Source organism: Rana temporaria, chromosome 10, assembly GCF_905171775.1.
Source record: "Rana temporaria chromosome 10, aRanTem1.1, whole genome shotgun sequence".
Taxonomy (NCBI): Eukaryota; Metazoa; Chordata; class Amphibia; order Anura; family Ranidae; genus Rana; species Rana temporaria.
The window spans coordinates 83239442-83253081 of NC_053498.1; the positions used below are offsets into that span (position 1 = coordinate 83239442).

Here is a 13640-nt window from a genome sequence, read left to right on the forward strand (position 1 = left end):
GAGGCGGCACTGATGGGCACAGGTGAGGCGGAACGGACAGGCACTGTTAAAGTTTTTGTTAAAATGTATTTTTAAAACTTAATTCTGCATAAAACATTTAAGTGTCATTTTATGAGATAATTCGCGAGGGTGTGTTTAGTGGTGGAATTAGGGGCGTGGTAGGGGTTGGGTGGGGCAACTGGTGGCGAGTAACCCTTGAGGGGTGGCGAGTAACCCTTTATGCCTGGCTAGCAGCTAAGGACTTGACATTTTAAGCCTTGGGTTATATGGCACACATCAGTGCCATATGGTTGATAAAAAAACACAGTGTGCGTTTTATAAGATATTGACAATTTTTCAGTGCTGTGAGCTTCAGTGGCTGCAATTTACAGATGAATTATTAAAACTAAGCAGCAGGAATTTTTCTTTGTGCCACTGGTTTGCTCCCATTCCCCCAACCTGTAACCAAGTTACAAGTTTCTTTGGTGGGAGGGAACAAGTACTGATTTTTAGCCGGGCCCACTCTCACTTCCGCGGTCCTTGCCCCGTCCCCTCCCGTCAACCTCCTGAAATATTAATGTCCCGGGAGGATTCCATGGCCATTCATATTGTACCACAGAAGCTCACACATGTGCAACGAGGAGCCAACAGCCAGCCTTAATATCCAAGATGGTGGCATTGGGGACCCACAGCCAGCCTCAATATCCAAGATGGTGGTATTGGGGACCCACAGCCAGCCTCAATATCCAAGATGGTGGTATTGGGGACCCACAGCCAGCCTCAATATCCAAGATGGTGGCATCGGGGACCCGCAGCCAGCCTCAATATCCAAGATGGTGGTATTGGGGACCCACAGCCAGCCTCAATATCCAAGATGGTGGCATCGGGGACCCGCAGCCAGCCTCAATATCCAAGATGGTGGCACCGGGGACTCGCTAATCGTTAGTTTACAATATTGTATTTTTTATTTTCTGTATATGTTTTGCTATTTTGAAAAATATTTCTACTTTGCTGGCTGTTGATGTATTTTTGTTATGTTCTCAGAGCTACATTGGCTGCATCCAAAAGGTGTGATTTTTGAAGAAGTGCTGCTGGAAATCCATTGATTTATTATACCATTTTGGGAACTTGATTCATGCACTAAGTTGTCAAAATCTATATGACAGTTTGACTTTTTTTTATTATGGTTTAACAAAGATTTGTAAGACATTTAATAAAAATTGTAGTGTATATTCTCCATGTGAGACACTGCAAGTCCTGCTTTCGTCTCACCCCCCCCCCATTTTATGAGGAAAGAGGGTAGTATATTGCAATATTTAGATTGATGGGATTGTGCCTGAGGGGGAATTTAGGCGTATAGTACTCATAGTGCTCTGGTACATAGAGTACTGTATAGTAAAAAAGGGGGGTAAAAAAAAGAAAACCTCAATTTAGGAATAACATGGACCCAAAGCTCATATGGCTACCCTTAAATTGCAGGGAAAATTATTCAGCATTGTAGCAGCAGAATATACTAAGCGAGGGACTTTCCAACCCCTTCAATATAGTCATTTGCATTGAGTCATTTTGTGCTTTGCTAGAAAGTGTAGGAAGTTCCATATTTTACATAAAGTATTATATTTACAATGAAGACCCTTGGGGGAAAAATGTTTATAGTTTTAGTTCCTCTTAAAGTGAAGTGCTGGCTTCCTCCGCTTAAATCCTCTGGGGACCTTGATTTGTGAAAAATAAGCACCACAGAAGACCGTATGTAGAGTTGGCGCGTATAAAGAAGAAGGTAACTAACTTAAGTAGAGAAAACATCATTCAGGTGTAAGGGGGTGGCTGTTGTTGGGGGGGATACCCTTCAGAATGTTGGGGTCAAGATTGGTCACCTGAAAAAAACAGCAACCCCCCCCCGCAAGGTGTAGAAGGTGTTCACACTATTCCATAAGCCTTCCTTCATTTGAAATGTATATGCAATGTCCTATAATAGATTTAGTGTTAAGAAATGGTGCAGAGTGCATGGTTAGGGTAGATCTACAGTGCCTTGAAAAAGTATTCACACCCCTTGAAATTTTTCAAAAACGTAAATGTATTTTATTGGTATTTTGTGTGATAGACCAACACAAAGTGGCACATAATTGTGAAGTGAATGGAAACCGATAAATGTTTTTCAAAGTCTTTTACAAATACATATCTGAAAATTGTGGCGTGCATTTGTATTTAGCCCCCCCCCCCGAGTCAATACTTCGTAGAACCACCTTTCACTGCAATTACAGCTGCAAGTCTTTTTGGGGATGTCTCTACCAGCTTTGCACATCTAGAGTGTTATTTTTGCTCATTCTTCTTTGCAAAATAGCTCAAGTTCTGTCAGATTGGATGAAGAGTGTCTGAACAGCAATTTTCAAATCGTGCCACAGATTCTCAATTGGATTTAGGTCTGAACTTTGATTGGGCTATTCATTTCTAACACATGAATATGGTTTCATCCAAATCATTCCATTGTAGCTTTGGCTGTAAGTTTAGGGCAGGGTTTGACAAATTTGCTTGGAATCTAGGAGCCAGCTAAAAAAGTTAGGAGCCAGAAAAGGCGCCCTGTCCCGACGAGCTCACGCTTAGAAGCGAACGCATACGTGAGTAGCGCTCGCATATGTAAACGGTATTCAAACCACACATGTGAGGTATCACCGCGATCGTTAGAGTGAGAGCAATAATTCTAGCCCTAAACCTCCTCTGTAACTCAAAACATGCAACCTATAGATTTTTTTTTTTTTAAACGTCGCCTATGGATAAAGGGTAAAAGTTTGTTGGCATTCCACGAGTGGACGCAATTTTGAAGCGTGACATGTTGGGTATCAATTTACTCGGCGTAACATTATCTTTCACAATATTAAAAAAAATTGGGATAATTTTACTGTTTTATTTTTTAATTTAAAAAAGTGTAATTTTCTTCCCAAAAAAGTGTGCTTGTAAGACCGCTGCGCAAATACGGCGTGACAAAAAGTATTGCAACGATCGCCATTTTATTCTCTAGGGTGTTGGAATAAAAAATATATATAATGTTTGGGTGTTCTAATTAGAGGGAAGGAGATGGCAGTGAAAATAGTGAAAAATTACATATTAGAATTGCTGTTTAACTTGTAAAGCCAACGGCCACCACCAGATGGCGCCAGCTGACAGAAGGAAGAGCCTAGATCGCGCGGCGGGGGAGGCGCACGGAGACACAGGATCCGTGCGCCCCACCGGCCTCAATTACCAGCGGGTGCGGGCGCCAGGTCACAATTTCTTGTCGCAATTGCGACCTGGCTCTCGGATATTGTCGACACCTGGTTTAGGGTCGTTCTCCTGCTGGAAGGTAAACCTCCGCCTCAAGTCTTTTTCGCAGCTCTAATGCTGCGTATACATGATCGGAAATTCCGACAAGAAAACCCTGGATTTTGTTTTAATATGAATTTTGGCTCAAACTTGTATTGCATACACACGGTCACACAAACACTACACAACACCACAAAGAGCCGAGAAAAATGAAGTTCACTGATTCCGAGCATACGTCGAATTGATTCCGAGCATGCGTGTTTTTTTTTTTTTTGCCCATCGGAATTGCATACAGACGGAAAAATTGTCAGAAAAATTGAGAACCAGCTCTCAGATTTCAACAGAAAAAGTCAGATGGGGCCTACACAAGGTCGGAATTTCCGATCAAAAGCTCACACCGAACTTTTCTTGTCGGTGTACGCGGCATTACAGTTTTTCCTCTAAGGCCCCGTACTCACGACCAAACATGTCTGCTGAAACTGGTCCGCAGACCAGTTTCAGCAGACATGTTTGGCCGTGTGTTGGCCCGAGCGGACCATTTTTGGACGGATCGGACAGGTTTCCAGCGGACAACTGTTTCCCGGACTTGTTTTAAAACAGTCCGCTGGAAACCTGTCCGCCCGGACATGTACGGTCGTCTGTACAGACCTACCGTACATGTCCTGCCGCCCGCATCCCTCGCATGCGTCGAATGACTTCGACGCATGCGTGGAAGCATTTTTAAGGCGGCCCGCCCACGTCGCCGCGTCATTGTCGCGGCGACACCGCGTCATCGACGCGGCGACACCGCGGACACGCCCCGCGTAATGTTTACGCGCGGGCTTCTGTTCGATGGTGTGTATAGCCATCGAACAGAAGTCCCCGGGCAGTCCCCGGCCAGACATGTCCGATGGAAACGGTCTGCAGACCGTTTTCATCGGACATGTCCTGCCGTGAGTACAAGGCCTAAGATTGGCCTGTATTTGGCTTCCCAACTCTGACCAGCTTTCCTGTTCCCGCTGAAGAAAAGTGTCCCCACAACATGATGCTGCCACCACCATGTTTCACGGTGGGGATGGTTTGTTCAGGGTGATGTGCAATTTTGGTCTCTGATCAGAGCACCTTCTCCCACTTGTTTGCTGTGAACTTATCCTTTATAGGTACACTTTGGTCAGAACTGAAAATTAAATTTGCATTACACTGTGTAGAATACAATCTACTTAAAAAAAAAAAAATTCAGCCAGGCATTGCTGTAGCTCATCTGTGCTCTCCGTTCCCTTTTATTGGGCATCTGGTGATCTGAGAACCTCTGCCTTTTAATATAGCAGAGCTGTTCTTGAACACACCCACTGCAGGTTCCTTTCTGCTTCTCCAATACAGGAAAGCATGATGTAAACATATCAGTGATGTGTATGGTAATGCAGAATGTTATACAGTGCAGAATTACCCTCTCCGTGGTGCTCTCTGGATTCTTGTTGCAATGGATTACACAAATTAAAGTGGAAGAAAAGTCCAAGTTTAATATTCTTATATTCTCTCCCCCACCTATCCTGCATAATATTAATATATATATATATATATATATATATATATATATATATATATATATATATATATATATATATATATATTGTGTGTTCTTATCTATATTTAATTCACGTCGGTCTGGTCATGTTATTTTGCACCACCTGCTCCTCTGTGTTGGTAAGCAGCTCCTGCAGGGGAGAAGAGAAAGCAATTGCTAGACTATTAGAGCCTATGGGTGACCTCACGGCTCCTGTATTTTCCAGGCTTTTTCAATTGTTTCCTGAGCCAGGGCTACAGGATCACATGACTGGATTAAAAAAGTTTTAAACAGATTATGTGGTGTCTTTGTTGAAGCTTTTGAGTACCATTTAACTCTAGTTTGTAATTGTTGAATACATCTCCTAATGGGGGTTGGCTGATTGCCACTTTAAGCAAGCCGCTAGCAGGCTTCAACATTTCTTAAAGCCTGCTAGCAGCTTGCTTAAAGTGGCAATCAGCACTGCCATTAGCATCTGTGTTCAACATGTACAAACTAGAGTTGAATGGTACTCTACTTTTAGAAAGTACTATGATACTTTTAAAAGCTTAAACAAAAAGCTCCCACCTAATCTGTTAAAAAAAAAAAAAAAAAAAAAAAAGATGTGTGTATTTACCAATTTTTAATCCACTCCGGTCATGTGATCCTGCAGCCCTGATTCAGGGAACAATCAAACGCTTTGGAAATCGGGGAGTTGTGATGCCCGCAATTGTTCCCTCCTCTCCCCTGCAGCAGAGGAGGTAAACCAAAGCTTGCTGAAAGCTCTGCAGATGCTTTGTCAAAGTTGGCTGTTGACACTTCTCTTCTACAATCCGAAACCTGTGTGAAGCAGGCCTTATTCTTCCTCTTTAAGTTGACATTTCTGGTTTTGGTGTTTTGCTTAGTTGTCTTTATAGATTGAGGGTTTATTTTGCTTGTTGCTTGGAATAGCTCTTCATTAAAGGGGTTGTAAAGGAAAACAGTTTTTTTCATAATAAGCATCCTTTACCTGCAGACATTCCTCTTTTCACTTCCTCATTGTTAGTTTTTGCTCAGAAGTTGCTCTATTTCTTCTCTGTTCTGTTCACTTCCTGCTTGTCTGATTGTTACTCACCACCGTGATGGGAGGCTTTACTGCGGTGGTCAGTGACGTGCTCACCCCCTCCTGGGAACTACATCTGTGTGGCAGGACGCTCTCTACGTGTTAGAGACTTCAAGGAGGTGTGAATTACTGGGCGTGCCGCAATTCATACTGGGAAATGTAGTTCTTACACGAATGAGCGATGCAAACCAGGAAGTGAATGAGAGAACAGAAACTAGAACACCGGAGGTGATATAGATGAAGGAATTTAATAGATGTTTACTCATTTTTTTTAACAGAATCATTACACTATTCTGTCTGTCTACCTTGCAGACATTAATTTTAGGCAACTTTTTTTTTTCCTTTAGTGACCCTTTAAAGAACAGCAAGCATATATTTTGTCATTCACCTTTTGGTTAAGCCAGAAGTTTACATTCTTTTCATTTTCTGACAATTATATGATACTAGAAACTAGCATTATATTTTACAAGCAGCATAGGTTGGCATCATATAATTGCTATGTATTTCTGTGTATAAAATGCTGACGTTACACAGCATGGGCAAACAAGAGCAGGTAACATATAGTGTGCAGAGTATTAAATATTTAGCCCATATGCCCTGTATGTCTTATGTTCCCCACTTGGCTCAGACAGTCCAGTTGTTTCAGTTTACTAATGTGCTAAAGCGTTGTTTATAAGTGATGGCTTTGAGTGATTACCGATACTTATCTTTCTCATGCCTGTCGGATGAGTCCGATCATCTCTTTCAATCAAGATTCTGCAGATCGCTCCAACTGAAGACTAGTAGTGTTGTAGGCTTGGAATGCAGTTAAGGCATATCTAAACCCAAAAGCAAACAAATAAATAATTTCCAGGTTGCTAGTCGTTAGGAGTGGTGGCTGCATTTGTTTATTTTTTTATTACATAGTTAGGCCCCTTTCACACTGACAAGTTTTTTAGGCCTAAATACCGCCCTGCAGTCTTCAGTGTGAAAGCCCGAAAGCTTTCACACTGAAGTGGTGCGCTAGCAGGGCCGCTCCAAAAGTCCTGCTAGCCGCATCTTTGGAGCGGTGAAGAAGCGGGTGTTTACCGCTCCTCCACCTTTCCTTCCCATTGAAAGCAATGGGAAACCGCGGTAATACCGCCGGCAATGCGCCTCTGCCTTTTTCACCCGCTAGCAGGGGTTAAAACCGCACCTCTAACGGCCGAATATCGTGGTAAAAACGACGGTATAGCTGCGCTAAAAATAGCGCCGCAATAACGCCAACGCACCTCCTGCGCCCAGTGTGAAAGGGGCATAAGTCTGGTTGGAAAAAAAAGTCCATCTAGTTCAACCATTTAAAAAAACACTTTACAATCCTATACTCGGTTGATCCAGAGGAAGGCAAAAAAAAACCCAGCAAAGCATGATCCAATTTTCTCCAGCAGGGGAAAAAATCCTTCCTATTGCCCCGAGAGGCAATCTGATATTCCTCAGATCACCTTTACCCATAAGGGCACTTTCTCTCAAGCGTCTTCCAGGACAGCCCATGAGACCTAGGGCTCCTCCTACCAGGACAGGAAACACGTTAACCCCCACCAGATAAAAGGGCGGTCCTCCAGGCCCCATGCCAGTATTAGTGTTTCCTCCGGATGGGGGGTAACATGTTTCAGGAACCTGGTCCCCTAGGTCTCATGGGCAGGGGCTCTAATGACCGTTCAAAGGGGTATGTATATATTTTGACTAACCTCCTTGCCATTAGCAGTTTTTTCCATGGGGAAGTTTTTGCTGCTGCCCTTGCTTCTTTGTGCCTGGAGAGGGCCAGGACCGGGATGGCGTCGGGTCCCTTGCGCTGTTCGCAGCACAGGCTGTATGTTGGTGAGAGTGTTTCCCGCACACAGCATGGCTGATTCGTGCTGGGAAACGTGGAGCTCACTAGCGCTGGTAGGGGCGGAGCCTCTGCGCTTCAAGCTGGCTACAGGAAGATCCGGCGAGGGTCACTTCCGGGTCGCATGACGTCATCCTCGGGCGCCGGAGACATGGTTCCTGTCTCCATAAAACGGCGCGAAACGGGGGCTAATGGCTGCTGGTGATTTCTGGTAAAGACAGCACAGGCTGTAGGACTACCAGACGGACGGCATGGACAATCCTGCGATAATCGCTCAGGCAACGGATGCAGTCCCCAACACCAGCACCTCTCAGGTAAGCTGCAAGTGTTTTTTATGGTCACTTTTTCTTGCTATCCTGGTGAAGGTTTTTACCCCCCCCCTCCCAATCATAGGATTAGGTGTTAGGGGACACATTTTCTTCTCCTGCACGTGGTGGAGTATTTTTTTGTGGCTTGGGTTACTTATGGGGTCATTTAATTTGTGTCTTTCAGGCCAAGACTCAGGACAAAGCCCAATCACAGCCACATAAGAGAAAATGTGCGGTGTGCGGTAACAAACTGAGTTCCACTTGGGGAAAACCAGTTTGCCGCACTTGTATAGATGGTTTAGTGAAGGATGACCCAGTGACCTCATGTCAAAAAATGTTGACTTCGGTCAGGGATGAGCTTGCTTCTACCTTTGGCTCATTTAGGGAGTTGATTGACAAAATGCAGGTTCCCCAACAGGGTACATCTTCAAAAAGAAAGGCTTCAGTGGTTAGCACCCCGCAGGTGAGCGTAGAGAGTGAAGACTCTGAGGCTGAAGCCAAATCTACCCATTCTTCTCAGGAAGACTCAGGGTCAGATACAGAGCCCAAGGATAGAGTATCCTCTAAAGGCTCAAGGTTCAAATTGTCTCTGGAAGATGTGGATAATTTGTTAAAAGCCATCTATACCACCCTTGAAATGGAGGAGGAGGAGGTACAAATGTCTAAGCATGACCTTATGTACAAAGGTTTGCACAAAAAGAAAAGTAAAAACTTTCCAGTGCACGATTCCCTCCTTAATACGATCAAACTGGAGTGGGAGAGTCCAGAGAGAAAACCTTTCTTTTCCGGTAACCTAAAAAGAAGGTTTCCATTTGATGAGGATGCAGCGCTACCGTGGAATAAGAACCCAAAGTTAGATGCTCCTCTTTCAAAAGTTTCAAAAAATTCGGACCTGGCGTTTGATGACATGGGTACGCTAAAGGATCCTATGGACAAAAAATGTGATGTCCTTCTTCATAGAGCTTGGGATTCAGCTATGGGGAATCTCAAACCAGCTCTGGCCTCTACTTGTGTAGCCAGAAATCTGGAGGAATGGCTTACACAAATCCAAACCCATCTTTTAGCGGGTACTTCTAGGGAAGAGATTTTAAAATCCTTTCCTCTCTTTTTTAGTGCTGTGGGTTTTCTGGCAGATTCATCTGCGGAATCAGTAAGAATGACAGCCAGAACTTCAGCTTTAGTGAACTCAGCCAGAAGAAGCATTTGGCTTAAAACATGGTCTGGGGATGCAGCATCTAAATTACGATTATGTGGGCTTCCCCTAAACGGGGATCATCTTTTTGGCCCAGGTTTGCAGGAGGCACTGGAACGTACGGCCGATAGGAAAAAGGCCTTTCCAGAAAAGAAAAAGCAGACGGGAAGAAAGTTTTTTCGTGGCCAAAATAAAGGCTTGCCATGGCAACAAGGTCCTAAAGAAAAGGACAATAGGCCCAAAAAACATTGGTCCGGGTACAAAGGCAAAGGGAGAGGAGGTGTGTTGTTTAACACACCTCAGCAGCCCGCCAAGCCACAATGACCAACATCTGCCAGTGGGGGGAAGACTGAGGGCCTTTCTCCCACAATGGGCAACCGTCACCTCAAGTCCCTTCATTCTGGATCTGGTGGCAAATGGATACAGGCTAGAGTTTTCCTGTCGGCCACCAGAACGACTCTTGATCACATCTCCTCCCAAAGATCGGGAGAAAGCAAGAGCTCTGGGTCTCCAAGTAGGAGAGTTGTTAGACCAGAAGGTCCTGATTCCGGTTCCTCGGTCAGATCAGAACAAAGGGTTTTATTCCCACATTTTTGTCATCAGAAAGCCGTCAGGAAAGTATCGGCTTATTCTGAATCTTCGGTCTCTAAATCAATCGATCCGATACAAACACTTCAGGATGGAGACAGTCTTCTCTATCAAGAATCTGCTTTACCCAAACTGTTTTATGGCCACGTTGGACCTCAGGGATGCTTACCTACATGTCCCGATCCATCCGGCTTTCCAGAGATTCCTGAGAATAGCAGTAAAGATGGGATCGGAAATCAGGCACTTCCAGTTTCAGGCCCTCCCCTTCGGTCTGTCCTCTTCCCCTCGTATCTTCACAAAGGTATTGGGGGAAGCGCTGGCGCCACTAAGATTAAAGGCGATAACTATCATCCCTTACCTGGACGATCTATTAATAGTGGCAGAGTCCCGCCAGAAATTACTAGCAGATCTTCAGACTGTACTCGACTTCCTTCAATCCCTGGGCTGGTTGATAAACAGGGAAAAGTCTTCCCTAGATCCAGCCCAGAAGGTGAAGTACCTGGGTTACGACTTTTGCTCAGTAGTCCAAAAAGTTTTTCTCCCAGAAGAGAAGGTCTCCAAGATGGTGCAAGCAGTGTCAGCCTTACAGACCAATCAGTTGGTTTCACTGAGGGAAATTTCAAGGACGGTAGGTCTCATGACCTCGTGTTTCCCTGCGGTACCATGGGCAAGGTTCCATCAGAGACCATTGCAGAGATTCCTTCTGGAAAATTGGGACGGGGACGCCAGGTCCCTAGAGTCAAAAGTTTGGTTACCGACCAAGGTAAAGAGAAGTTTGTGGTGGTGGAGGAAAAATCTGCACCTAACAAAAGGCCTGCCTTGGTCCATCTCGATATCCAAGAGGATCACGACGGACGCAAGTGCCTGGGGGTGGGGAGCCCACCTCAAAGACCAGGTCGCACAGGGGAAATGGTCCTTGAAGGAAGCAAGAGCCTCATCGAACCAGAGGGAGCTGCTAGCGGTGCAAAGAGCCCTGCAAGCTTTTCAATCGGAGGTCAGGGGTCACAATCTCCAGATCCTGTCAGACAACATTGCGACAGTGGCGTACCTCAACAAACAAGGAGGCACGAGGAGTCGAATTCTTCAAGGAATCGCACAAAACATTTTGTCTTGGGCAGAAGTAAATCTAGGCTCAATTTCAGCAGTGCACCTGAAGGGGACGCAAAACAGTTTGGCAGACTACCTCAGTCGCCACAGGGTGGAGCGAGACAATTGGTCACTTCATCCAGAAGTCTTTTTGGAGATCACCAACAAATGGGGTTGTCCCGAAGCGGATCTGTTCGCAAATCAGGACAACCGCAAAACAGAGGAGTTCTTTTCTCTAAACCCAGAGGATCGATCACTGGGGATAGATGCCCTGGCGAATCCGTGGCCCTTCAACCTCTGCTACGCATTTCCGCCAATCAGACTCATTCCGGAAGTGCTCCGGAAGTTTCTCCTAGAAGAAACAGATCTTATTCTGATCGCCCCCTTCTGGCCCAAGAGGCCATGGTTTTCCCTGCTACAGTCTCTGGTCTCGGAGCCTCCACTGAGACTTCAGAACAGAGAGGACTTGCTGTCGCAGGGTCCAGTGTCACACCCACAGGTGGTTTCATTAAGCTTGACAGCTTGGTATCTGAAGAGAAGATACTGAAGGCTCAGGGGTTTTCTGACAAGGTGATTAGAACCTTGGTAAATTGCAGAAAACCAGTCACTAGAGCCATCTATTCCAAGGTTTGGAAAAAGTTTAATTCATGGTTGTCTGAAAACCAAAGATCAACGCATGATGTTCCTTCTATTTTGGAATTTTTTCAAGAGGGTGTCGACAAGGGTCTTTCAGTTAGTACCTTAAAGGTACAGGCGGCAGCTATCAGCGTTTTCCTCCAGTTTTCTCTTTTGGAAAATCCCATGGTAGCTAGATTCTTTAAATCCATTTCAAGGGCCAGGCCAGTAGTGGTAAGAAGTTGTCCAACTTGGGACCTGTCCCTGGTACTTCAAACTCTGGTAGAGTTTCCCTTTGAGCCTTTGGAGGATATTTCTGTTAAATTACTTACCTTAAAAACTATTTTTTTAGTAGCTATTACCTCAGCTCGTAGAGTAAGCGAGTTACAGGCCTTATCAGTAAGGGAGCCTTTCCTCACGATTTTTGAGGATCGAGTTGTATTGAAAACTGATCCAGGTTTTTTGCCTAAGGTAGCTAGTACATTTCACAGATCACAAGACATTGTACTGCCATCCTTTTGTAGTTCACCACAGGGTGATCAGGAAAAGAAATTTAGTTTTTTAGATGTAAGAAGAACCCTTCTTGCATATTTGGAGGTCACCAAGGTCTTCAGGAAGACAGACGCTTTATTTGTCCTTTTTTCAGGTACACACAAAGGTAAAGGTGCATCTAAAGCCACATTGGCTAGATGGATTAAGCAGGCCATCTCAGAATCCTATAAAATCAGAGAAGTTCCTACACCTTTTGTTACAGCACATTCAACAAGAGCTTTGGCTGCATCTTGGGCTGAGAGGGCTGGTGCTTCACCAGAACAAATCTGTAAAGCTGCCACATGGTCCAGTTATTCGACCTTTATTAAACATTATCGCCTGGATCTGCTATCCGCTCAAGAACAGGCGTTTGGTCGAAAGGTCCTTCAGGCAGTTGTCCCACCCTAGACTGGTAAGTTCTGGCTCATCGTCTCATGGGCTGTCCTGGAAGACGCTTGAGAGAAAAGCTGAGTTAGGCTTACCGGTAACTCCTTTTCTGAGAGTCTTCCAGGACAGCCGGATTCCCACCCGGTTTTGTTGTATGGAAGTTATGTGTTATTATTGCATATGTTTTTCAGGGTAGTCCTACGGTTCTCGAGAAGACTGGCATGGGGCCTGGAGGACCGCCCTTTTATCTGGTGGGGGTTAACGTGTTTCCTGTCCTGGTAGGAGGAGCCCTAGGTCTCATGGGCTGTCCTGGAAGACTCTCAGAAAAGGAGTTACCGGTAAGCCTAACTCAGCTTTTCACACTGAGCTGCCCCAGCTTTTCGGTCGCTAGCGGGGGATGCTTTTAACCCCCGCTAACGGCCGAAAAAGGGTTAAAAGCACCCAAAAGGCGCCGCTGCAGTAGCGCTGCCCATTGATTTCAATGGGCAGGGGCGCTATAGGAGCAGTGTATACACCGCTCCTACATCGCCTCAAAGATGCTGCTGGCAGGACTTTTTTTAGCGTCCTGCCAGTGAATAGCGCCAGTGTGAAAGCACCAGGGCTCCATTTGGTAATCTGAGGGGAGATTGGTGGTTTACAGATAGAATTAACATGAATTGCCTATTCAGTTCAGCTTACAGGAAGTAACGAGGACACTGCATTTTTTTGGCAAAATCAATAGACATTTTCTGTAATTGCTAAAATATTCTTAGCTTGAAATTAAAACTTCTGGAGCCATTACATTTAAAGCTATATACACACTGTTGCGTGTCAGGGACACGAGCAAAACTGCACATGTTCTGACATACAAGAGAAACAGATGCTGTTTAGCATAAATAGTCAATGAGTTTGTTGGCTCTCACATAGATGCACTAAGCAGGCTAGACAATGACTGACTGGCATATTCAAGGCTTTGGATATCTTTTTATATCCTTTTCCATCTTTGTAAAGTTTCATTACCTTGTTATGCAGGTCTTTTTGACTGTTCTCTTCTACCTCCTCATGGCTCAATGTCTAGCCTGCTTGGTGCATTGATGTGAGAGCTAACAAACCCACTGACTTTTTATACCCAGACACTAATTGTGATTAAAAAAGCCACAGATGTGGGAAATTGACCTTTGATTGCCATTTTAACCTGTGCGTGCCAC

General features: G+C 44.8%; 2 protein-coding genes across 3 annotated transcripts in view; both read left to right on the forward strand.

The window, feature by feature from the left end:
* The window catches only part of LOC120915260 (C-Jun-amino-terminal kinase-interacting protein 4-like), a 187797-nt gene that overhangs the window by 13075 nt on the left and 161082 nt on the right, over positions 1 to 13640 (forward strand). The window lies entirely within an intron of this gene.
* On the forward strand, positions 9589 to 12742 carry LOC120915261. Its single transcript, XM_040325632.1, has 2 exons — positions 9589 to 12478; positions 12645 to 12742. Exon 1 carries the CDS (start codon positions 9616 to 9618, stop codon positions 12472 to 12474), a length of 2859 nt encoding a protein of 952 aa, XP_040181566.1. The 5' UTR covers positions 9589 to 9615; the 3' UTR covers positions 12475 to 12478; positions 12645 to 12742.